General features: G+C 44.9%; 3 protein-coding genes across 6 annotated transcripts; 2 read left to right on the forward strand and 1 right to left on the reverse strand.

Moving 5' to 3' along the window:
• The first annotated feature begins 562 nt into the window (after positions 1-562).
• LOC124313937 (protein expanded-like) lies at positions 563-19,030 on the forward strand. 2 transcript variants are annotated; one of them, XM_046778795.1, is made up of 11 exons: positions 563-1,234; positions 2,949-3,523; positions 3,825-3,924; positions 5,027-5,106; positions 6,560-6,639; positions 6,759-6,945; positions 7,615-8,217; positions 8,294-8,365; positions 9,366-9,537; positions 9,606-14,452; positions 19,020-19,030. In XM_046778795.1, exons 2-10 carry the CDS (start codon positions 3,005-3,007, stop codon positions 14,414-14,416), a joined length of 6,624 nt encoding a protein of 2,207 aa, XP_046634751.1. In that variant the 5' UTR covers positions 563-1,234; positions 2,949-3,004; the 3' UTR covers positions 14,417-14,452; positions 19,020-19,030. The 2 variants fall into 2 exon arrangements, with proteins under 2 accessions (XP_046634751.1, XP_046634750.1); XM_046778794.1 differs by lacking the exon at positions 19,020-19,030 and having other exon boundaries at positions 9,606-15,632.
• Positions 15,858-22,112, forward strand: LOC124314005 (integrin beta-PS-like). 3 transcript variants are annotated; one of them, XM_046778948.1, is made up of 16 exons: positions 15,858-16,047; positions 17,036-17,214; positions 17,278-17,515; positions 17,589-17,817; positions 17,957-18,041; positions 19,088-19,258; positions 19,327-19,453; positions 19,526-19,662; positions 19,840-19,995; positions 20,055-20,186; positions 20,241-20,474; positions 20,535-20,709; positions 20,773-20,879; positions 20,959-21,085; positions 21,151-21,434; positions 21,502-22,112. In XM_046778948.1, the coding sequence occupies exons 2-16, from the start codon at positions 17,038-17,040 to the stop codon at positions 21,568-21,570; spliced, it is 2,448 nt and encodes an 815-aa protein (XP_046634904.1). In that variant the 5' UTR covers positions 15,858-16,047; positions 17,036-17,037; the 3' UTR covers positions 21,571-22,112. The 3 variants fall into 3 exon arrangements, with proteins under 3 accessions (XP_046634904.1, XP_046634902.1, XP_046634903.1); XM_046778946.1 differs by lacking the exon at positions 15,858-16,047 and adding an exon at positions 16,617-16,798; XM_046778947.1 differs by lacking the exons at positions 15,858-16,047; positions 17,957-18,041 and adding exons at positions 16,617-16,798; positions 18,307-18,391.
• On the reverse strand, positions 21,593-23,321 carry LOC124314201 (methylglutaconyl-CoA hydratase, mitochondrial-like). The gene is made up of 2 exons (XM_046779335.1): positions 22,621-23,321; positions 21,593-22,549 (listed from the first exon to the last, which is right to left on the reverse strand). Exons 1-2 carry the CDS (start codon positions 23,162-23,164, stop codon positions 22,179-22,181), a joined length of 915 nt encoding a protein of 304 aa, XP_046635291.1. The 5' UTR covers positions 23,165-23,321; the 3' UTR covers positions 21,593-22,178.
• Positions 23,322-23,673: the final 352 nt, after the last annotated feature.

The raw sequence follows: 23,673 nt of genomic DNA on the forward strand, positions 1-23,673 counted from the left end.
CCTCAACCAAAAGAAGAAGAATATGATCAACATTTTCTTCTCTTTTCTTTGCATCATTCTCCATTCCAAAAAAGCTTTTTTGAATAGAAAAGAAACGTTCATTTTTTCCCCTTTTCTATGAAAAACTTCCAATATGGCGGCCAGTGTCAACCGAAATGGTTTTGGTGTCAAAACCACACCGATTTGAATTATTTTCCTTTTCATTTCTCTTTTTTTAAATATTTTTCTCCCTTCTCCAAATGTATATAAGATTTCGATAATCATTGCGTATATAGCCTTAAGGCGAACTTGCTGGAAGAGAACAAGGGTGTGTGTGTGTGTGAAGGAGAAAAACGTTGACCATGCGGGTCAGAAAAATGATGGCGGCTGCTGGCTGGCTGGCTGGCTGGCTGGCTGCTGGAGAGAACGTAGCCAGAGGGCGTGCACATTCCAACAAGGATACACACACACACACACACACACATCCCCACCACGGTCGGAATGTAGCGCGGTAAGCGAGCCAGGCCTTCCCTAGGTAAGTGCTGCACCATGGCGGCGGTGGTGCCCCTATAGCCGTTCGCCAGGGTCTCAGTGTCTCTTCGACCGTTAGAGCCGAGTGTCGTGCCGTGTGTACCGCGCGAGCACGACTCGTTTATGTATCTTGTGCTGCTGCTATTTTATTTCAGAAAATTCGACAACAAAAACGTTTCTTGTGCATCAGTGAGTGTCTGCCATTTTGTGTGTGACACACGAAAATACGTTTCAAAAATAACAAACAGAAAACAACGGATTACTCTGACTTTGTCTACTGAAATTGCGATATCAAGGATAAAATTAAGTATCGGCTCGACAACATTCCTGTGAATTGGGGCCAACTGCTGCTGCTTGTTTTTTCCCCCCCCAGAAAAACCGTTTCCAGGATATATATAATATTTATATATCTGCTAGACACGCCACGAAATCAGTTGTTTCCTAAACACACAAACACACAAAGTTTATCGGATCACTTTTTCAGGCGGGAAATTAAAACGCCAGTTGTGTGTGTTTCTCTGTGCGAGTTTCAAAATCTTTTCCAAGTGTTTCTCTTTAAGTGGTTTGTTTTGTGAGTGTGTGTGTAACGTGTGTGTGTGTGTGTGTTTTGGGGCAAGTTACCAAATCGGAATTCCTTTCTTTCGATTTTGCCACTGGATGGGACGTCCAACGTGAACATGCGGATAGCACGGGGCGAGCCATGTAACGCTACCCACCACGACAGGTAAAAATTAATTGATGAAATTCCACTACCAAATAACACGACTATGTCGTGTGTGTGTGTGTGTCGGCATTTTTTCGTTTCGCTAAAAAAGAAGAAGAATCCATTTTCATTTAACCCCCGGAGGGCTAACCTAAAAGAGAGAGGGGGGGGGGTTCAATGGAATGTGTTGAAAACCCCCCTCCAACGTTTTCTTTGGGTTTCTTTTTCTTTACCCTTCGGTTGCCACCTGCTGATTAGCCCCTCACCAGATGGCTCTGCCGAATTACCCCCCCAAAAAAAAAAGTTTGGCGAAAAAATGGAAGTTTGTACCCAGCAACATTTTGTGTCGTGAATCTTTTTAAGAGGTCGCCAGGCTATAAAAATAAACGCCACCCAAAAAAAGAAGGCTGATGAAGTAGGCTATATAGTAGAGAAAGAAGAAGAGGCTCTCTTTTGGTGGCGGAATTGGCCGGAAGGCATGTGTGTGTGTGTGTGTGTGTTGAGTTCCCCAAAAAGTCATTGAATTATGCATGCACAAGAATGCCAGCGGGGGGAAGACTGCGCGCGTCCTTAACTTCTCTTTTTGGTCTTTCTCCTCTTCTGCTGGTCAGAGGCCCTTTTTGTTATTCTCTTGGGAGGATGCTGTTGGGGAAAGAAATTCTTCTATTCCCCAAATGATGATCCAGAAAAAAACAAGGAAAATTCCTTCTCCCCCATAAAACAAATCATACGTGTCCATTGTCAAACCGGACTTCCGGCTGAGTCATCTCATATTGTCTTTTTTTAGTGTCAATGACGGATTGTTTCCCGTATGTGAACAGAAATCTCGTTTATCTATTGAACCGGAAGGTGTAGGAGATTTTTGACGAATAGGGGGCTAATTATCAAAGAAACTTTGATGTGAAGGAAATCACCGACAAAGAAAAGAAACCCCCAACCCCCGTAAAACAATTAGCTACGTATTTCTCTACTACTCGTTAATTTTCATATAGAAAAAACTCCCCCCTTCGATACAAAATATGATACGCCTTTGTGTGCATTTTCTACCAGCTCGCACAAGAATGTTTCTGTTTTTTTTTGGACGGAAGTCGCGGTTTCTAATCGTAACCGAATCCACATTGACGGTCCTCCTTAAGGTAAACAATAGCATGGAAACTGTTGTTGTTGCTGCCCCCTTGTTCCCCTTCTTTCTTCTCTCTGATATAAAAAGACCACACCAAGAATATTAAAAAATAGAGGAAAAAAGAAATGTTCCATCATAGCTTTGGCGCCTAGGTTCTGTACCGTTACGACAGGAATGCGGCCGCCAACGTGTAATTGTGTCAAACCTTTCACACACACGGCAAATGTTGGAGAGAGAGAGCTGTTCGTGACTGCCTGATTATTCTTTGGCTCGCTAATACCTGGCCGCCTTAATAATACGGGGTCTCTCTCTGCTGGTCCAATTAAAAGATTTTGATGAGAAAAATTCCCTCCAGTGTGTAGAGATTGGTAGGAATGAAACCCTATCGTGTGGATAATGATGGCCGAGAGATAACCATCAGTGATATGTGTGTGTGTGTGTGTGTGTGTGTAGGTATACATACAGAGTCTTTAGAGAGCTTTGCAATCGACGGTCTAGACGTTGGTATACCAAACTGGAGCTATTGGATCGTGTGGAATGTCCTTATGTTGCGTGTTTTGTGTGTGTCATATCATTTCTAAATTCTTGAATTGTTTGTGTTGTTACTCACAGGGAGGGAGATAAGGGCGGGCGAGGCCCTTGAAATCTTGTCGGTCGTCCCACCCGCGATGCGCCACCCACCGGTGCTCTTACGTCCCGCCGCCGCCCAAACAGCCGTACCCGATCCAGCGCCGATTGCCGTATCATCTGTCTCTGCTGCTGCTGCTGCCGTTCAAACTGGTCCAACCACGGTCAACAATGGCAACAGTTTGCAGCATTTGTACAGCAATACCGGCGCTGCCAATCATCTTCATACGTCGCTGCCATGTTCATCGACCCTTCATTCGTATTCTTTATCGGCCGGCGGCGGCGGCTCTTCCTTTTCGGCGAATGGCAGCCATTCAACAAGCAATAATGCAACCATTTCAGAGAATCACAATGTTATTACTACACACGGCGGGCCTCAATCCTCGCTCAATTCTTCAACGGCCACGCCAACTCCCGCCACCACCAGCGGTGGTGGTGGTGGACCGGCATCCGCCTTCTCCGGATCGGCCCATTCACTCATTGGACCTCTCCTGCCGTCGGCTCGACGCTATGTCGCCGTTCGGCTCCTCACCGGCGAGACGCTCCAATTTGATGTCGAGGTATAATAATAATAAAAAGAGCAGGGTCTTTGTTTGTTGTTTGTTTGTGTTTGATGCGGGTGTAGTCAGTAGTGTGAGGGGGCCATCGACCTCCTCACGATATTGACAGATGCGGATCGGTCCATCTACTTCTCGTCTGGTTGAATGAACCCCCCGAAACTAACGTGATGGGTCTCATCGTGTCCTTTTAAGGTCACGTTTGTGGAATGTTCATTCATCTGGCCTGTGTATCAAATTCGATTCTGATTCGATTCGGAGACCTCTATTCATTTTTCTCGTTATTATTATCCACGTTTGACAGGTGAAAAGTAAAGGAAAGGAGCTGTACTCCGCCGTCGCTCGGCACATGTCTTCACTGGGCATGAAAAGCACCGACATCTTTGGCTTAGCCATTCAAATCGGTAAGATTTCTTTTTTTTTTTTCCTTTTCAATTTTCAATTTTCTTTTCAACGAGGAAAAATAACTCGACAATCGTTTGTCCTTGGCAACACTGTATCGAACGAAGGTTATATACACCATGACCATATGTCGTTTTTCAAGTGGGTTGTAGTAGGAGAGGTGGGTAGACTGGGTGGTGGGGGGAAACGGTTGTAAAATAATAGAACCACTTAGACTTTGAAATATATTTAAGATTTTGAAGGAGGAAAAGAAAACGAGAGATAGATTGAATGTCAAAATATAAAAATTCCGATCCTTTTGCGGTTTCTTAATGGACGTGACGCCATTTTTTCGTGGGGGGTTTTCGTCATCGCCATGTTTTTTTTACGACCGTGAGTCTTTTCCGTCATGCCGAGAGATCCTTCATCGCCATTAGAAAATGGTCAGAATAAAATGAAGATTCCTAAAAGAAAAAAGTTAATTGGGCTGAAGAAATAAAAAGATGGCGGATTGTGAATGTCTTGGTTACACACACACACGCATCGAAGTTTTTGAATGGATTTTTTTCTTTTCTGGTTGTTGTTGTTGTGCCAACCAGCCCTTCCGGCTGGTTTCATGACGGATCGGTGGGAGGAATAGGTGTGTGCTATTTAAGCTTGCAAATGATCCTCCATCGATTGGGGGCTTTGGGGTCGTCGTTCACGAGTTCTCCTTTTTCTATTCTTTTCATATCATCCTCTGGCCATCTTTTCTCCCTCCCCCCGTCTTCCAGGTGGTGCTTGAAAGGGAGAAAGAAGAAGAAGAAGATGGAAGGAGGGGGGTTCTTCATCATTCTCTCTTCTGTCTCCTTTAAATCGAGCGTAACACGGCAGCTCCTTCTCTTTTTCTTATCTTTTGACCACCAACATGAGGAATGATGGATGTTAATAATGTCAACCTTCCATCTTTCTCTTTCTTCTTTCTTCTACACACACACACACATTCCTGGAAGCAGAAGGTCGCCGAGAAAAGAAGAAAAAAGACCTGGGTCAAATACCATCTGTGTGTGTGTTTTCTTCTTCCTTCATCTTTTTCCTTGTCACATGCAATTATCAATAATGTTTTGTTTCTTTTCTGTTTGCCAGACGGTGAATACCTGTTTGTGGATCCGGAGAACAAGCTGGGAAAGTACGCGCCCAAGGGCTGGAAATCGTCGCACGCTAGCGTAAGTTTTTTTTTTTTTTTTCCGACTGCTACTAGTACTATAGTATAGAACTAGTATATGTATATACTAGACTTCTAGTAGACACGCAGATGAAACATTTTTTTGGGGTTGGGAGGATCGATGGAATTTTTTTGACGAGATGATGATCCCCCGTGTCTCTCAATTGGAACGCCACCATCATCTGGTCTATTCGCTGCGTTGTTTGTCTGAGAAAGAAAAGCCAAAGAATAAGAAGATAATGATGGAACCGAGGCGAACCAATGGCGTTGGTGTAAAACGGGTAGCGAGCGAAGCAGAGAGAAAGCAACCGGTCCTCTTTTGTCTCATCATTTGTTATCTTTCCTTTTCTTTCCGTGGAAGGAGCCCAGGGTGGTATATATATATATAGAGAGAGAGAAGAGAGACTTTGATGCACCCATGGATACAGAAGAAAAATCCTTCGGCGTAGGGACCCTCCAAGCTCCCCCCTTGGGCATACATATAAAAAACCGCAGACATTTTCGATCGCCAAATGGAATGCAGATGCTGTTCACGAAGGGAAAAGTTTGGAAGACGAACGAACAAACGGAGAGAAGCCAAGGAAGAAAAAAATCGTGATACGCCTCGGGCGATTCACGAAAGAAAATAAGAGAGCTCAGCTTTTTTCTCTTGCATCCAAATTTGGGCTCTCTCTCTCTCTCTCTCTCTCTCTCTCTCTGTGGCATAAACGCGCGGGATGGGGCAGGCACACACGTAACAAACTCGTGCCAAAAGTGCCAAACCCTCATTTCCAAAGCTGGATGGGCGGGTTTTTTTTCTTCTTCTTTTCGTCGTCGTGACTATTGGGGAATGTGTGTGTGTGACTTTTTCGACGAGTTCCCTCCCTTTTCTTCTCATTTCATTTACTTCGTTAGACCAGCTTGTTGTTGTTGAAGAAGAAGCCAAACAAAAAACAAACCGTAAACCACTGGAACTGGTAAATAACTGCATAGTGGAATGCCGTCAGGTACCTTCATCAGGTATGCTGATGAGAGAGGGGTTGATGATGAAACCTCACCGCCGGATGCTCTCTCTCTCTCTTTTTTTTTCCCGAACGCAGAGAAACATGTTGTTTTGTTTGTCAAAAAAAAAAAGAGTAGACGGACATTCCAGACACACTGTTCACATAGCTGACAGCGGGGTAGTTTTCTAAATGAGCCTGCTGCTTTCGACTCTTCTTCTTCTTCTTCTGAGCTTACGGCGAGGAAAGTTGTTGCAATCAGAGCTGGTTGGATGATTGTGCCAAGTGGGGGGAAAGAAAAAAAAGAATAGTAGCAGCTAAACTATTTATTACTAAAATTCAAGTCCCGTCCTACGGAACGGGATTTGGGTCGCACCACCGACACTCTCCGTTTTTTAAACATTCTCGAGTTTGGACAATTTCACACGTGCGACATTTGATTCTTAAACTGTTGTCTTGGTTGTTGTTGTTTAGGGTTTGAACAATGCCGGCCATCCACTTTTGGTGCTCTACTTCCGCGTCAAATTCTACGTCGACAGTCACCTCCTCATCAGGTATGATGGCGTCATTTTTTGAATGAGAGACGTTGCCGTTTACGGGCAGCGTAAGATTATGATGACGATGAATTTAATTTTGTTTTTTTTTGTTTTGTGTTATTTAAATTACCTTGCAGGGATCGAGTGACGCGTCAGCATTATTACTACCAACTTCGCGAGAATGTGCTCCGACACGGCCAACCGGCCACGGAGGAGAGTTTCTTCCGGCTAGCAGCTCTGGCCCTTCAGGCCGAATTGGGCGACTACGACCCTGAACGCCATCGGGCCGCTTACTTTGACACGCAACTCTATTTCCCCCAATGGGTAAACCAAAAAAAAAAAGCCAAAAAGAAAATGATGAAAATGCCTTTTTTTCTTTTTTACCTTCTCGTGTTAGAAAATCGAAAATTCTAGTCGCCTACACGAAAAATAAAGTAGAAAATGAGAAACACGCTTTTGGGCCGGCCGTCTAGGCCGTGCGTTGCATTATTCAGTATATATCTACACACACACTCACACAACTGTATATATCTATGTGTGTGCCTGGTGGTAGTAGTAGTAGTTAACTACCGGTTTCTGAATAGTTAATTGCGACTGTCTGTGGCTCTCTTTGTGTGTGTGTGTGTAGAGCCTGCTTGTAGAATCAGCTGGTAGCGGAATTTTTGGTTGTGTTTCCAGTTTGCATATGCACAAGACTTGGGTCTCGTGTGTTTTTATTTATTTCTTTTTCCTCATTCGGCTGATTGATGTTTGTTCCAGAATGAGAGACGGGAGAGAGAGAGAACACATGGGCGTTGCTCCTCTTATCCCAAAGTCCAAAACTGATAAATATATATATATATGTGTGTTTGTGCATTTCATTGAGACTTATCCCGTCGGGCCAGTTTTTTTTTTTGTGTTCCCCTATTTTTCCTTGAAATCATCCACAGAAGAAGAAGAATAGCTCATTAATGTGTTTTTCTTTTTTAAATTTATTCATGAAAAAAAAAATAGATTTTGGAGAGAGTGGGAGTCGACTATGTGGTGCAAAACATGCCGGCCATGCATCGGGATCATCGTTGTCTGTCGACGGGTTCGGCCCAACTTCTTTACATTAAGGAAGCGTCCAGCGGTCACACTCATTACGGTCTCCATCTCTACCGGTTGCGCAGTTCCAAGAAATCGGACGATCACAACCAACAGCAACTGCAGCTGCAGCAACAGCAACAGCAGCAGCAGCAGCAACAACAACACCATGCCCACAGCGGCAGCAGTAGTAGTAGTAGTCATAATAATGCCCACCGATTGCGGAGTGCGGAACGGGCCGGATGTGATAGCCGCTTGTCCGATCGCGGGGCCAGCGTCACGCTCGACCGCCCCACCAAAACTCAACACAAGTTGGACGGTAAAATTGAATCGGTTCTCGGCGGACTTCCTTCGTCTTCTTCCTCCACCGATGACTCCAACTCCAACAGTCGGACGCCGTTGGATCGGACGGCGTCTCAACGACCGTGTTCGGCCAACGAGAACCCAACCATCCAGCAGCAACTCCACGACCAACCGCACACCGGAACTGTCTGGCTCGGTATTTGCGGCAGAGGCATCGACATCTATGAGGTAAAAATACCATTTAACCGCTAGTCTTCTTCTTGTTATCCCAATCAATTTATTAAAAATTTTTTAATTCTTTCAGGAGGAAGACAGTTTCACCAAGACGGTCCGGGCCACGTTCCAGTGGCCCAACATCGGCAAACTTTGTTTCGAGGTAAAAACCGAGACGACAATAAGTTTGAGAAAAATACCTTTTCCCCTCTTGAAATTTGGTCTGTGTACGTCTGGGGTTGATGGAACTTCAACAGTTCCTACCGTGATGTGTTGTGCTTGAGGGCTAAACCACCTACTCCCCCCCCCCTCTCTCTCTCCTGGCAGATCAATCAGAGATGGAGGGGAAGAGTCGGAATGGGCTGGAAGGGATGGAGGGTGGATGTTGTTGTTATTGTTATTGCATTCCTCACAAGGGTCTGGCGGGCTTCCCTCACGTAGCAAGCACACATACAAGAGTCCCCCTTGCGTGGTGGCCTTGGGAAGGCAAATAATAATAATAATAAGGAGAAGAAGAAGAAGTAGCAGCAGCAGCAATAACAGCAGGAGGGCTACCTCTCTCCTTCTTCTTTTACAACAAAAGCATCCAGCCAGCGGGGATATGTGTGTCTGTGTAAAAGAGGAGGAGGGAGAAATCGTATTCTTTTTTCATCCCCCTCGGCTCTCCTTTTTTTCTTTCTTTCTTTCTTTCTTCTTCTTCGTCTTCCACATTTCTACCTGGAACTCTGGAAGACTCGGAAGAATAAAAGAAGAAGAAGAAAAAGGGTGAAGTCGTTAACGGGCTGCCTCGCGTGCTGCATACTAATGATATACAGAAGGAGGAGAAAAAGGAATGGGTGGATCCAGTCTATCCAGAAGGGAGAAAGAATTTTTCTTTTAACAAAATGTGAAAATAACCCCTCGGCTTTATTTTTCGGACGACACAGACACACACACAGCGTATTATTATTATCATCAGGATTAAAAATATTTTCGATCTGGAATAATTCTTTTTTTTCTCAATTGGGGGAGAAGGGTGGAATTCATTTGAAGTGGAAATAAGTAAAAATAAGGAGGGTGGGCTAAATAAGGGCGCAGGTGTGCTCCCCCCCCCCCCCCCACCACCACCTTTTTCTTTACACACACAAATTCTTATTCCTTTGATTTTTTCTTCTTTGTTACAGAGGAAAAAGTTTGAAATCCGAGCTGTTGGATGTCCTGAAAGCCGCAAGTTCACCTACTACACGAGCAGCGATGACAAGTCCAAACATTTGCTGTACCTGTGCAGAGTGACGCATCAATTCAGCATGGCCATGCAGCCAAAGTTGGCTGAACTTCGTAAACTCGAAGAAGAAGGTAACTCAATCAATCAAAAACCAAATGACGCACGTGACCATTTTTGGATTTGTCTTATTTTCGAATAGCTAATCGACATTACCAAGAATCCATGGGCGAAGGAACGGCCGTCGAAATGGGCGGATGGTGCGATCCAGGGAGTAGCCTGGAACGACCAGACAGACTCAGCTTGCGGGGATACGGTTCCTTGTCCAAGGGACGTGGTGGCGGGAGCCAGGCTCACGGTGACCAACGCATTTCCGTCATCAGCAGCACGTCGTCCAACACGACGTCGGGAATCGTTTCGGATAAAGTTCAGAGTGTCGACGAAAGTGAAGACGAACTGGACTTGGATGAACGGACTCGACCCTCACCTGCCGCCGCCCCTTCGCTCGAATCTCTGGCCCTGGCCCACCTCCGCGACTCGTGCGATTCCCTGCCGGCCGAGCTGGAACGGCGCAACGAGGCCGAATCGGCCGCAATGCAGCAGCAACTCAGGCCGGCAGCGCAGACGAGTGGCAACAACAGCCAACAGAGCAGCAGCAGCAGCAGCACGACGTTACCTCGACGTTTGGCTGGATTGGGCGCCCGTTTGGCCAGAGTCGGGCGTTCCAGTAACAAGGCGGCCACGTCCACAGCACAGACATCAAGTGCTTCCGCCACTTTGCCGACTTCCAGCGAAATGTCGCGTACCGGAAGTCTGCACAGCTCCTCATCCCAGCACAGCGCCTCCACGATCCATTCGAGTTCGCGCTCCAAATCACGAATCTCTCCGTCGACGACCAACGGCTGGCCCGGATGCGATTTGAATCCCTCCTCGGATAGGGTCACACCTACCACCTCCAACAACAGTTCGGCATCTTGGCTGAGGTTGAACAGCGTCGACGTCACCGATGGAATCGCTTCCATGCGGCTGCAATCAGCTGCGGAAGAGAACCAGCGTCGATCGGAAATGGTTGGCTGCCAGTCCAGCAACGGCAACGGAGCGGCAGGTCCTGGCGACCACAACAACCAGCCTCACAATTCCGGAATGGAAGAAGAGAACCAATATTGGTACTCCTGCGACGATGACATAAGTGAAACGGGTTCGACCAATGGCGAGAAATGTCCGGCCGGTGTTTTGTGCACCGACTGCCGGATGGGCATCGTCTGTTGTAGTGGCTCCCAATCTCAGCAACACCACCGCCATCACCACCATCGGGGACACGAAGATCTTCCGGATCATCATCATCACCACCACCACCACAACCACCACGTCAATCACCACCACCATCACCTCCACCACGCCAAAGATCCGTCAGAGAGCAGCAGCCTGTGCGTCAGTGTTGACCACACGACGCAGGATTCCACTCTCTCCGACTGTCAGAGTTATTTCCACAGTCACGTCAGCAGCGTCGATTCGTCATTGGGGGGTTCGGCTCCACCGCACCCGCTAATTCCGGCGCCGGAAATGGCTAACACTCCGCTAGCCGCCACCGTGTCGGCGTTGAGCAACGGCGGATCACTTCGATCGCTTCGCAGTGCCAAAGTCAGCGTGGCTTCCGACGACTGCGGATCGGCCGTCGACTACTCGGTTCAAAGTGGTCCGGCCGCCGATTCTTCTTCATCGGCTTCGACGTCATCGGCGGCGGTGGCGGCGGCGGCCGCAATGTGCGCCAGTCCAAAATTGGATTTCACCGTCACCAGCGCCGTGCCCAACACCGGAACGTATCCGCGTCGCAGCACCGTCAGCAACACGCTGGATTCCGACAGTGATTACGTCACCCTGCCGCCGCTTTGCCCGCGGATGCAGGACAATAATGTAGTCATGGTCCCCAACAGCTACGTTTTCATGGAGCCGATGCAGCCCAAAAATGGCGGTCAAGTCACTGTGGCCTGCGTCAATCAACTGTCGCTGCGCCACGGCGTCAACTGCAAAATGGTTGACGATGTGGCCTCGACCACCTACTCGGCCAGCTCGTGCTCCAGCTCCCAGATGATGGGATTGACGAGACCCATGTCGGCGGCAGCTTCGGCGGCGGCCGCAGCAGCTGCTGCTGCAGCCTCAGAAGCGGCTGCCCGTTTCATCACCACTCGACCGACTATCAGCATCCTTCAAGCTCATACCGCGTCGACTGCCCCTGCCACGCAACCAAGTTTCGCCACTCCGGCCCAGCACCTCATTCCACCACCTCCTTACGACATCCGTCAACATCCCTTGTACAACCAGCAACAACAGCAGCAGCAGCAGCAGCAGCAACAGCAGAGTTATCATCCTGCTCAAATCCAAGCCCAGTTTCAATCGATGGATGGTTCGTCCTCATCGGCCGGATTGACTTGCTGCCAATACGTTCCACCGCCAGCTGGATACTCTTCTTGTCAACAGACGGACGCTTTCGAACCACCACCACCTCCTCCGCCCTACCCGATCCATCTGCAAGTGCAGGCTCCGTTGACGACAGCCAATCTGGGCCTCCATTTGAGCCAGCAGTCCGTGTCGTCGTTGGTCTCGAAGCACAGTCTCAACAGCATGGCCAGTAGCGCTCGATCCTTAGAGGCGGTTTCGGATTCCCACCGGATTGTCCCGAGCAACAGCCACGCCGTCTACGCCGAGGACAGTCTCATCGACACCAAGACGAACGGCAGCAGCAGTTTGTACGGGGTCATCACCACCGATCCAGAAGTGGCGGTCTCGGTGGCCGGCAGCAGCGGCGTTCAAGTGGCTCCCGTCATTGGTAAAAACAACTACCTGGACATCCACGCCACCAATACGCTTTCGCGACGACCTCAGCATCCCATTCCATCTGGCGCTCAACAGCAATCGGCCTCGGCTCAGATTGTCCAGCAGGTGAACGGAACGGTCACCGGAGGAGCCTCAGTTCCCTATGAGCAATACCATCTCGGCATTCCACCTCCTCCGCAGTATCCAGGCAATGGCGGCGGTAGCAATGGCGTCAACAGTAGCAGCAAGGCCAGTTTCGCCACAGTGTACACCAATCAAGTGACGCAGAGTCAGATCGAACAGTTCAAGGCGCAATTGTACTCGGACGTCGACTACGTCATCTATCCGCACAAGGATCCGTCTCTCAGCCAACAAGAATACCTGGACGTGAAAGAAGCGGCTTCCTTCATTTCCTCGGCCGCCAGTAGCACGTACAGCGACCAGGGACAAATGATGCTGATGGGCGACGGAGCCTATCTGCCTCCGCCGCCTCCTTACCGGGCTCCTTCCACCAAATCCGGCGCCTCATCCGTGTACCGATCTTCCCCGATGCCCAACGTCCATCTGCCTCCAGTTTCCAGCACGGGTGGAATAGTGTTGAGTGGGACCACTCCAGCTAGCCATCCGCCCCTGCAACACCTTGGGTATGGGTACAGTTCTCATCACCAAGGAGCTGGAGCCCGGCCGGCGTCCGTCCATTATGCTTCCAATCAAAGTTTGTCGAGCGGCAACTATTCCAGCTCTTACTCGACATCCAACTACTCGTCGAACTATTCCGCCCAAGTCCCCATGGCTTATGTTCCTTACCCGAGCAAGTACTTGTCGTGCCAGTCGTTGGCCAGCAGCCACTCATCTAACCCTAGCGCTGCGTACTCGGCCAGCGGCTGCTACTCGGCTTCTTCTTCACACAGCATGACGGGCAGCTACGAGCCCATAGGAGCGGCCATCCAACACGCCGGGGCCGCCCTCAGATGCAAACCCATGGCTCCTCTGCCCGCCCTTTCTCGCGTTCATTCCGAGGAGAGCATTTTGACCTACGATCTCCCGCAAGTCACGACACTCAGCTCGGCCATTGCCCGTCATCAAGAAGCCAGAGGCTTACTGCCTCCTCCTCCGCCCTATCGTAAGCAGAGTCTCGACACACCGTCGGCCCCAGGATCCACCTGTTCGTCTGGTGCTCCTTCTATCGCCACCGACTCCACCTGTCCTTCCGAGGGTGGTAAATTGCCTGGACAAAAGACGCCACTGGACATCAAGACACTGAGAGAAAAGAGTCGTAATTTAGATCTGCCTCTGATATCTGCACTGTGCAACGACACGACTCTCTTGAACCAGGCTAAACGGAAACCTCCCATGGGTCAACAACAACAGCAACAACTGCAGCAGCAGCAACACCAATTACAGCAACAACAGTTACAGCAACAGCAATTGCAGCAACAGTCTCAACAAATGCAACAGCAACAACAACAGCAGCAACAACAACAGTCCGTGTCGAACATTCAGAGCATGCCTCTTCCTCCCACACCGATTGAAGCCGCCCAAGGTAAAACAACTGGCCAACCGCCACCTAAACCAGGCGGACAAGTGAATGGACAGTCATCGCATGCGTACGTGATGCCCCGCCATCCGGCTTCCGTGTCGATGAGTCAGGCGGAATCGTCTCCCTGTCGGAGACCTGCTTTGACCACCCCTAGACGGAATCCCGTCGCCGCGGTCCAGCAAGCGTCCCAATCTCGACCGACCTCTTGGCACGTTGACGGCAACAACTGGAACGTCGGACAAGGTGATCCAGCTGTCAACGGAGAGAAAAGCAACGCCCCTCCACCTCCCTTGCCTCCTCCAAATTCCAACAGCGCCATCGAGGCCAAATTGCAGCAATTGCAAAAGGCAGCCGTGGCCATTGCCACCGGACCGGGTTCCATCATCGCCGAGGACGGCAAGATCGCCAAAGCTCTGAATCTTCCGGCGTTCAAATCAGTCAAGAACTCTTATGTGGTCTCTCCCAGTCGTAAACATCCCGTCTCTGGATTGTACGCCGTCACGGAACTCGGTAAACCGCCATCTGGTTCCCGCAAAATCACCCCCACCGCTTTCTCCCATCCGCATAATAACGCCGGCTCCAAAGTGTCGCAGCAGCACACGGTTCCAAATTCATCGTCGCTCTCCAATGGGAAAACATCTTTCGGTGTTGTGCCTTAATTATTTCATTTAAAAAACAACAGACAAGTTCAAACTGTGCCATGACGGTCGTTTGCCTCAGTGTAAAAGAAAAAAGAAAAAAAAAAAAGAAAAAAAAAATTGAAAAGAAACCCATTTTTCGAATTCCGCTCAAACCCTTTTATGTTTTTAAGTCAGTGGTTTTCGTGACTCACCGCGAGGAAACTTGTAAAATCCGGTCCCCAACTTTTCCCCCACAATTCATTGAGGCTTTTTTATTTCATTTTTTTTTAAAGGTTCTAATTTACAAACTAAACAAAAAATTGCAAAAAAATAGATAAGATTAAAAAAGTAAAACAAGATCTAAAGGTGGTGACAAAAGTATACAGCCATGTTCTCAGGGTTCTCCTCCATTCAAAGTGTTTGTTGTTTTTTTTTTGTTCGCGAGAAACTTCCGCTAAAAAAAGAACAAATGATAATCAGAAAATAGCTTTTTTTTTTTTCAATTTTCTTTTTTTTTAGTTTAAACAAAAAATGAATGACACTGACTGAAATTGTATTCTCCTCGAGCTGCTGACCCGTGTAAATAGATTGTGTAATTTTCCATATAAAAAAAAGTCGACCGTTTTATGTGCGTTTTTTTTTTGTTCAAATTTGAAATTATGTCTCGTGTCCAATCCACCTTTCTTTGCTCAAAAGATATGAGTGAATTTGTTTATCTTGAAATTTTTTGCACTTGAACTTTGTCGGAAAAATATTTTGCAAAAAAGACCAATAGTGCGAGAAAGCCTCGGCGATTATTGGGACCAGGTCCAGTGCTCTTATTTCTAGAACTGAAAAGAAACAATCATTTTCTGTCAACGTTGTTTACATAATTATATATATATTTTCGTCGTGTGCCGATCAGTATAAATTTGGAAAATTTTGTATTATGGGATATCAATGTGGATATAGGCAAAAATCTCCTATTCTGTAGCATAATCACCCCCTTTCCCCCCGACATAAAAGTGTTGAACATGTTGATGGATAATAAGTTTCTTTTTTTATTTTTTTTTTACATATAAAATGGCGTTCATTTTGTACTCCCCGTACTTTATTTTTCATTATTATTTTGAATTCCCCCTTGAGCACTTGGACCATTCTAAATGTTTCTTCGGTGACATATTTGTATATTTATCCTGTGAAATTTTTAGAAGTGTGTTCCCTTCTAAACTGTTTGATTATTCTGTGCTGTAAAATAAAACTTAATCAAATATGACTCAGAAAATTCCGTCTATTTTTTAATTTTATTTCCGGATAAATAGTTTGCCAAAATTTTCGCATACTTTCACAATTCTTTGAAATTTAACCACGCGTCGATTCCGGATATTCACTCTCGTGCGTGAGTCACGCCGACGATTGCTCAATGCGTCATAGTGTATGCGTACGTCACGAGGTGGCGGCGGAACTCGGCTCGGCATGTATTCACGTTTCTTATTAATTCATCCAGTCTGTGTGTGTGCTCTCAGGTGGTATAGTGCCGCTAGTAACGCGAGCGCTCGTCTGTGTGAAATTGGTTCGTGTTCAGTTCGATGGTCTGAAACATTATACTCGAAAGTAACACATCTTCTTGTACATTATTTGAGTGAATTTTCCGTCGTTATTATTTGTCAGCCCGACAACGTCATCATCAGGTATGGTCACATATTTTATATCCGGTCAAAAAGATTCGATCGTTCTTGTCGACTGGTATTGTAGAAAAGAGTCGGCGCGTCCGAGTCCTTATTTGGATGTACAGCCACGGAATCCACTACTATATATTTTGAAGGGGAACGTTTGGGCGTTGCTCAGAAAATTCTTCTAGCTTGTTTTCCCTCCGCCTGCCTTAACGATTTGCTCGACGGGCGAAAGCCTCCCAAAGCCATTCACGCCCTTAGATGTCAGCCCTTATTCCCTTTAACCATGATTCATTGTCTATTCCTAGAGGGTATACGTTAGGATGTTTATCTTTTATATAGTCTTTTTTGGGAAGGTAATGCTATACGCGTTTGCCAGCTTTTCTTTTTCCAGGTGAATATTTTCAGACCTCTCAAGTACTTGAACATATTCATGTACTACCGGATGTTAGACCTTTATCAGGAACCAGATGTATTTCATTTGTTTAAACCCCCCCTTTTTCTCCTCCCTTTCCAGCAAGAGCTGTGAAAGAAGTTGAGGCCGCTTTTATTTTGACTCAACACCAACAACACTCACTGCTGTGTGTTCTGCTGGTGTTGGGTTACACGCTCGGCGAACACAGTCACAGTCACACACACCCTCATCTGTTATTTTCCCATCGCCTTTTATATTGGTCCTTTTGTCTTTTAGTTTTGTGAGTCCCTCAGCTAAAAAATAGAACATTGAATTCACCCGGACAACCTATAAAACTGCTGTGTTTTCTTTCAGGTAAACTTGCCTCGGTTCGTTCTTGAGCAATATATGCAAGAGGGTCTTGAGTGTTTTAAAGCTATTTTTAGGTTGACTTTTGTCAAGAACTTCCTTTGGTGTGGTTTTTATTTTTACCTTCTCGCTTTTTATAACGTGCGCTTTCCAGTCACTAATGGAATATGGCTCTTTACGACAAAATTTTCAGCTGTGACAGACATAGTTGACCCTAACTTTTTTTATTCAATTCATATGCAGGAATGAGGTTCAGACTAGCTAGCTGGTGCATACTTCCCCTAGTGGCTGGGCTGGTGCTTGGCCTCAATTATGCTGCTGCACAACAACGAGGAGTTGGTGCCGACTCCAACCCTTGTGTTTCCAAACTCAACTGTAGTGAATGTATTCGTACACCAACCTGTGCCTGGTGTGCCCAACATGTAACTAAATTTAAATTCCATACAGTAACACAAACATTTTGATTCATGGTTTTCATTTTTCAGGATTTTGGTGCTGCTGAAGGTGGTAGATTACCAAGATGTAATCAACAAAACAAGTACATAGAAGGTCCGCTTGCCGGACAATGCAGACTTGAAGACATTGTCAACCCTGATTCAGAATTCAGGGCAATCTTAGACTTGGCTTTGTCTAAAGCCAAGTCAGGAATTGATTTGGAAGGCACAGAGGGAAAAGATGCTGTGCAAATCAAACCTCAGCGTGTATCACTTAAACTAAGAATCAGTAAGTCACATATGGTCTGTAAGTCACATGGTTAGGAAAGAGCTACATCATTCCCATTTTTGTTTTAAAACAGATGAAGCATATGATATGCACATGCAATATGCTCAAGCAGAGGATTACCCTGTGGATCTCTACTACCTCATGGATTTATCCAAATCCATGGAAGATGACAAAGACAAACTGTCAGAATTGGGAAACCTTCTTGCCGAGAGAATGCAAAGCATCACTTCCAATTTCAGGCTTGGTTTTGGATCTTTTGTAGACAAAGTTGTGATGCCCTACGTCAGCACTGTTCCCGCTAAGTAAGTGATCCATCAAACGATTCGTCTATGCGTTGTTTCAATTATTTGCATAAAAATTAGTTAAGTTCAGAGTAAAATTAGTTTTTGATGAACAACAATATTCAAAGTTCCTCTTGGGTGGCCATATTCACACTAATAGGTTATTAGAGCCGTGTGATGGCTGCAAAGCACCTTATGGTTTCAAGAATCATATGCCTCTCAGTCTGAACTCCACAATGTTTTCAGTAAGTTGGTCAAGATTTTTAGTTTCCCAGATCCTGTTGCCCTAAACAGAGATCTGTGCGCAACTATCTACTGGTGCACTACTCTGGGTTCAAATTTCGTAGTTTCCATGTGGGATGAGAGGGTGTTATGCAAGTCTACTTTTTCTTTTCGTTTTTAGTTCTTAGTTGTTGACGGTTATACCTCTTTCTCCTACCTAATCTGAATTGTTTTCCCATTTCTCTTTCTCTACATCATCCCTGTACCCAAACCATCTTCGATCTATAGTTTATTGGCGCCGTGCGACGGATGTGCCGCACCGTACGGATTCTACAATTCCATGCCACTCAGCAAAGATACTTTTCGGTTTGAGGCAAGAATCCGGACAGGAATTTTTCCCTCCAGAAAGCTTTCCCCCCTTTTTTTTTGAAAAGAAAAGAAAATCAAAAAGAAAAACCATTACTAAATTTTGCGATTAGTTTTTGAGCGTGCCTTTTTTTTTAACTGACCCATAGACTTAGTAATTCTGTAGCCTTTACAAAAAATTGTGCTTGCAAGCTTAGTGGCCATAGCTTTTGTTCTAGTGTGCTATTATTATTATTATGCAGTATTTCCAAAATTTCGCGAACCAAACGAGCGTGTTGACAAATACGGACAGCGATCGTCTACGGATTGATCCAATTCAGTTTTTAAAAGAATTTTTTGGTTTTCGACCATTTTACTGGTTAGCCTATAAGCTTAAAAATATCACTTAATGCGCGCGACGTTACAATAGACAACAGCTACATGACCCAACTCCCAACAACCGAAAAAAAACAAAAAAACACACTAACTCCTGCTATTTTCTCTCTTTTATTTGTTGTTCTATCTCACGCATGCATTTAGCTCTCTTCAAACTCACTTATTTTATGTTTAATCTATTTCTAATCAACTGATTTGCCACACTTTAACTTCTAGGCTTCTTTTACACATTGTCTGCTGGTTTTTCTATTGGGTTGTAGCTTTCCTTGATGTGCTTCACTTATCCCGGTCCACTTTATAATCGTTTTCCTTTTTAATAATGCTATAGAGCCAAGTGAGGAAAGCTGCCGTATCGGGTAACTTGGATGCACCAGAAGGTGGTTTCGATGCTATCATGCAAGCTATTGTTTGCAAAGACCGCATCGGATGGAGAGACCGCGCTCGTCGTCTTTTGGTTTTCTCAACTGATGCCAGCTTCCATTACGCCGGCGATGGCAAAGTATTTGCAATGTTTTATTCTTGATTGGTTGTTTTTTTATCAGATTTTAATGCTCTGTATTCTTTCAGCTTGGTGGTATTGTGAAACCAAATGACGGTTTGTGCCATTTAAACAATGACGGCGGCTACACCCACTCAACAACTCAGGATTACCCATCTGTCTCACAAATCAATCAAAAAGTTAAAGAGAGCTCAGGTATATTTTCCCTTTTTTCTCTGTTATATCTTGTAATATTAGTAACATTAACACCGTCATTGATTTTCACAGTCAACTTGATCTTTGCTGTCACAAAAGAACAATACCACATTTACGATCAATTGAACAAACATGTTGAAGGAGCTAGCTGTGGTGTGCTATCCAACGATTCGTCTAATGTTGTCGAACTTGTCCAAGAACAATACAATGTAAGTACTATTTTCACTGATAGTATATCCCATTGTAACAAAAGTCAATATGTTGTTGGTAGAAAGTGACTTGTCCGGCATGAAAATGTTTTTATCTTGATAAGTTTTACACTAAACAAAGAGTTTCCATCTTTATTTAAAGACATTGTTATTTACTCTATTCATTGTTGATTTTAGAAAATCACCTCATCTGTCGAAATGAAAGATAATGCCACGGGCGCAGTCAAAGTGACTTATTTTTCCAACTGCTTGGGTAACGGGCCGATGGTTCAGACCAACAAGTGCGATGGGCTGAAAGTTGGCACTGTCGTAAATTTTACGGCTAGGATTGAGGTAAAACAGCAAACCAAGGATTGCAAATGTCTTTTTGTTAATCTTGCATTTTTTTTTAGTTGTCCGGATGTCCGGTTGACCCGAAAGAATGGCACCAGCTTTTCCAAATCTATCCCGTCGGTATTAACGAATCGCTAGTTGTTGATCTTCACATGTTGTGTGATTGTGATTGCGAGCGGCCCGGCAATTTGGTGAGTCATTTTCACAACTGAAACAACTTCAGCGTGACATTGTTTTTATTGCAGGGGTACATTAGTAATGCGGACCAGTGCAACGGCGGAGGAGATTTGAAGTGCGGTATCTGCCACTGCGATGACTCTCACTCTGGTCGTTTCTGTGAATGTGACTCGAACACGGCAGTTCTTGGAGATCACGAAGCTTCATGCCGTTCTGACAACACTACTGATATCCTTTGTAACGATAGAGGAACCTGTGTCTGTGGCGTGTGTGAATGTCACACCCGCCCCAACCCAACGGAGGTAGAGATAAATTAACCACAATTTGTTTTGTTTACAAACTGATTCATTGATTCTTTCCAGATTATCACGGGTCAATTTTGTGAGTGCGATAACTTTTCTTGCGATTATTACAATGGGCTACCTTGCGCTGGATCAGATCATGGAACATGTGAGTGTGGAAAATGTGTTTGCAAACCTGGTTGGAAGGGTTCTGACTGTTCATGCAGAGATAGCATTGACACTTGCATTCCACCACGTAAGTTTCGAAGAAATTTAACCCAACGAAATCGTGTCTTTAATTGCGCTTTGTATTACACAGAAAAAGGCGAAATTTGTTCTGGTAAAGGAGACTGTGTTTGTGGTGAATGCCAATGTTTTGAGGAAGACGGTGGCCGATACTCTGGCAAATACTGCGAGGAATGCCCAGTATGAACCGTTATCAGTAAATCCTAAACTTGTCTTAACTTATTTTCTCTTTGATTCACCCCCCCCCCCCCCATTCTAGACTTGCCCAAGTAAATGCCCGGAATATACCCCGTGTATTCAGTGTCAAGTATTTGAATCTGGTAAACTAACCAAAGAGGAGTGTGCTAACTGCTCGTTCACACCCGTTGAAGTTGATGTTGTTAAAGGTACGAACATAACTTTTCCTTCAAAGAAAATACGATAACAATTTATAAATCGATACATTTTTTAGAGGAGTTCCCGTCAGATAGACAGTGTTGGTTTTACGATGACGACGATTGCCGTGTGACTTTTGTGTACGGCTATGACGACGAAGCAGAATTTGTTGTTCGAGTTCAAAAGACCAAAGAATGCCCACCAGTTCTTAATATTCTCGGTATTATTCTTGGAGTTATCGGAGCTGTTGTAGCAATTGGTTTTGCACTTCTTTTGCTATGGAAGCTTTTTACCGTTATTCACGACAGAAGAGAATTTGCTCGTTTTGAAAAGGAGAGACAAATGGCCAAATGGGATACGGTAAGGATAGCATTCTTTATGAAAATGTATTGCAAATTTGATTAAACTGTATTGTTTTTCTTATTAGGGAGAAAATCCTATCTATAAGCAAGCGACGTCTACGTTCAAAAATCCCACGTATGGTGGCAAACAGTAGACATCTGGGTTTTTTTCTTGTTTTTTTTTTTTTTTCAAAAGTTTTACTTATATCGATCGTCTAATTCGTCTAAATATGACCCATGTTTCGAGTGGTAAATTTTTTTAACTATCCTGGGCAGTCGTAACTACTGGATTCAATCAATTCCAAAAGCTTCGCATAACATGTGTACGTTGGTTGGGTTTGTAGTTTAATATCTCATGCGTGTCAAGTGCCAAAACTACAAATCATCAAGCATCTTTACTTTTTCAACCACTTAAAATCTCATCGTGAACAGACAAGTCGTGTTGTCAACTCTTTCATGTTACTGTACAATTTCTACTATTATCTGCCGCTAACCTACGATTTTTTTAGATAAAATTATGCCTTTAGAACGTGAAAATTGTTACTACCACGTTTTACTGTAGCGAGCCGTCCTTTTTATTTCTGGCCTTGCCCTTTCTTTTGCAGCAAACCATTGTAACCCCTCATTCGAGTCCCAACAAAAAGATTCGCACAAGCCTTGTAATTCGATCCCGAAATACAATTAAATTACCATCTTGGATTATTTATTCATTGGTAACTATTAGAATTTACAACTTAAAAAACACCTGGGTAATTACTCATGTTTATTCACCCAAGTACTTGGGCGTTCTTTTTTCCTTGAAGGCTTGTAATCCTTCCAAACGATCTTTGGTGGGAATTACTTGAGCGTAGCAGGTTTCTTCAAACGCCAACCCAGTGGCGAGATCCACTTCTGATCCATAATTGATCGCTAATTTAGCCATACGTACTGCTACTGGTCCATTACGAGAGATTTCTTCAGCCAATTCTACTGCCCGATGATAAGCTGCGTCACCGTCTTGGTTCTGGTCAACGACGTGATTAACCAATCCAATTTTATGCGCATCTTTTCCATCGATGACACGTCCAGTAAAAATGAGCTCCTTGGCCAAAGGAATACCAATTAAACGAGGTAATCTCTGGCTTCCACCAGCTCCTATTGGAATCCAAATAAATAAAATTATAATAAATTGATAGTATTATTTTAATATATATAGAATATATAACCAGGTAATATAGCAAGTTTGGCTTCTACTAGTCCCATCTTTGTAGAAGAAGCTGCAATTCTCAGGTCACAAGCTAGAGCAATCTCCAATCCACCTCCCATTGCAGCTCCATCCAATGCAGCAATAACTGGAGCAGGTAGAGATGTCAGACCAGAAACCATTGCTCTCAGTTTGCTCACAAATGGTCCAACATCTGATGGTGCCATTTTCGCTCGTTCTTTCAGATCAGCTCCAGCACAGAAAATGCCTGGAACAACACTGCGCACTACAACAGCTCTTACAGTTTTATCATGTTTCAAAGATTCTATTGCTTCTGTGAATAAGTGCAAAAAGCGGGCGCTGATGGCATTTTTGGCTTTCGGACGGTTCAATGAAATAACTGCAATTCCAGAATTATCTCCCTCGCAACGATCCAAGTGAACTTCGTCTTTTAACAAGTGATGACTCCCTTGACTGGTGGGAGAAACATGACACATGCGGTTTTGATTAACAAGAGCGAAGCGAGACAAGAAAGTCAATTTTGTAACTTGAATGTTTGAAAACATGGTTCGAATAAGTTAGTTTTTCACTTTTTGTCAATGACTACTTTCCTATTCACTTCTGCTACAGTGCTACATAAACAAGGTAGGTTAATCCAAATTTCCAATGTCCATATTTTGCTTTTTAACTCTTTTGGTTTATTGCACTAAAGTGCGGATGGATCTGTAGGTCTCTCAGAGGTGGGTCATGGACTACTAAAGCTAGAGGACGAGACTCACGTCCTATCCCGCCGTGTTATAGCTTGTCGGGTGAATTTTTAATCATATTTTTTTAAGAAGGGTCAATCGATAGAGATTTAAAAAGCTATTCTAAGTCTCCAAAGCTCCTTTCTTGTGAAGATATTAAAAAAAAAGATATTTGCGCTTAAATTTTGAGGGGAACGGGAGAGGTGCTCATTGGTTGTCTCCACCTAGCGCTAAGAATTCTAAACTATGGTTTTTAGAAACAAACAGAATCCAGAGAATCACCAGAGAATCACAGATAGCAGACGCACCTAATCAAACCAAACCAAAAC

Source organism: Daphnia pulicaria, chromosome 10 (genome assembly GCF_021234035.1).
Source record: "Daphnia pulicaria isolate SC F1-1A chromosome 10, SC_F0-13Bv2, whole genome shotgun sequence".
Taxonomy (NCBI): Eukaryota; Metazoa; Arthropoda; class Branchiopoda; order Diplostraca; family Daphniidae; genus Daphnia; species Daphnia pulicaria.

What these genes read in the sequence shown, in the direction of transcription:
- LOC124314005 (XM_046778948.1), top strand. Translation starts at nt 17,038, where the DNA reads ATGAGGTTCAGACTAGCTAGCTGGTGCATACTTCCCCTAGTGGCTGGG. An exon ending in ATTACGCCGGCGATGGCAAA is followed by an intron (nt 19,259 to 19,326) that starts GTATTTGCAATG and finishes GTATTCTTTCAG; the next exon opens with CTTGGTGGTATTGTGAAACC. An exon ending in AATACTGCGAGGAATGCCCA is followed by an intron (nt 20,880 to 20,958) that starts GTATGAACCGTT and finishes CCCCCATTCTAG; the next exon opens with ACTTGCCCAAGTAAATGCCC.
- LOC124314201 (XM_046779335.1), bottom strand. Translation starts at nt 23,164, where the DNA reads ATGTTTTCAAACATTCAAGTTACAAAATTGACTTTCTTGTCTCGCTTC. An exon ending in CAAACTTGCTATATTACCTG is followed by an intron (nt 22,550 to 22,620) that starts GTTATATATTCT and finishes GGATTCCAATAG; the next exon opens with GAGCTGGTGGAAGCCAGAGA.
- LOC124313937 (XM_046778795.1), top strand. Translation starts at nt 3,005, where the DNA reads ATGCGCCACCCACCGGTGCTCTTACGTCCCGCCGCCGCCCAAACAGCC. An exon ending in CGCTCCAATTTGATGTCGAG is followed by an intron (nt 3,524 to 3,824) that starts GTATAATAATAA and finishes CACGTTTGACAG; the next exon opens with GTGAAAAGTAAAGGAAAGGA. An exon ending in AACTCTATTTCCCCCAATGG is followed by an intron (nt 6,946 to 7,614) that starts GTAAACCAAAAA and finishes AAAAAAAAATAG; the next exon opens with ATTTTGGAGAGAGTGGGAGT.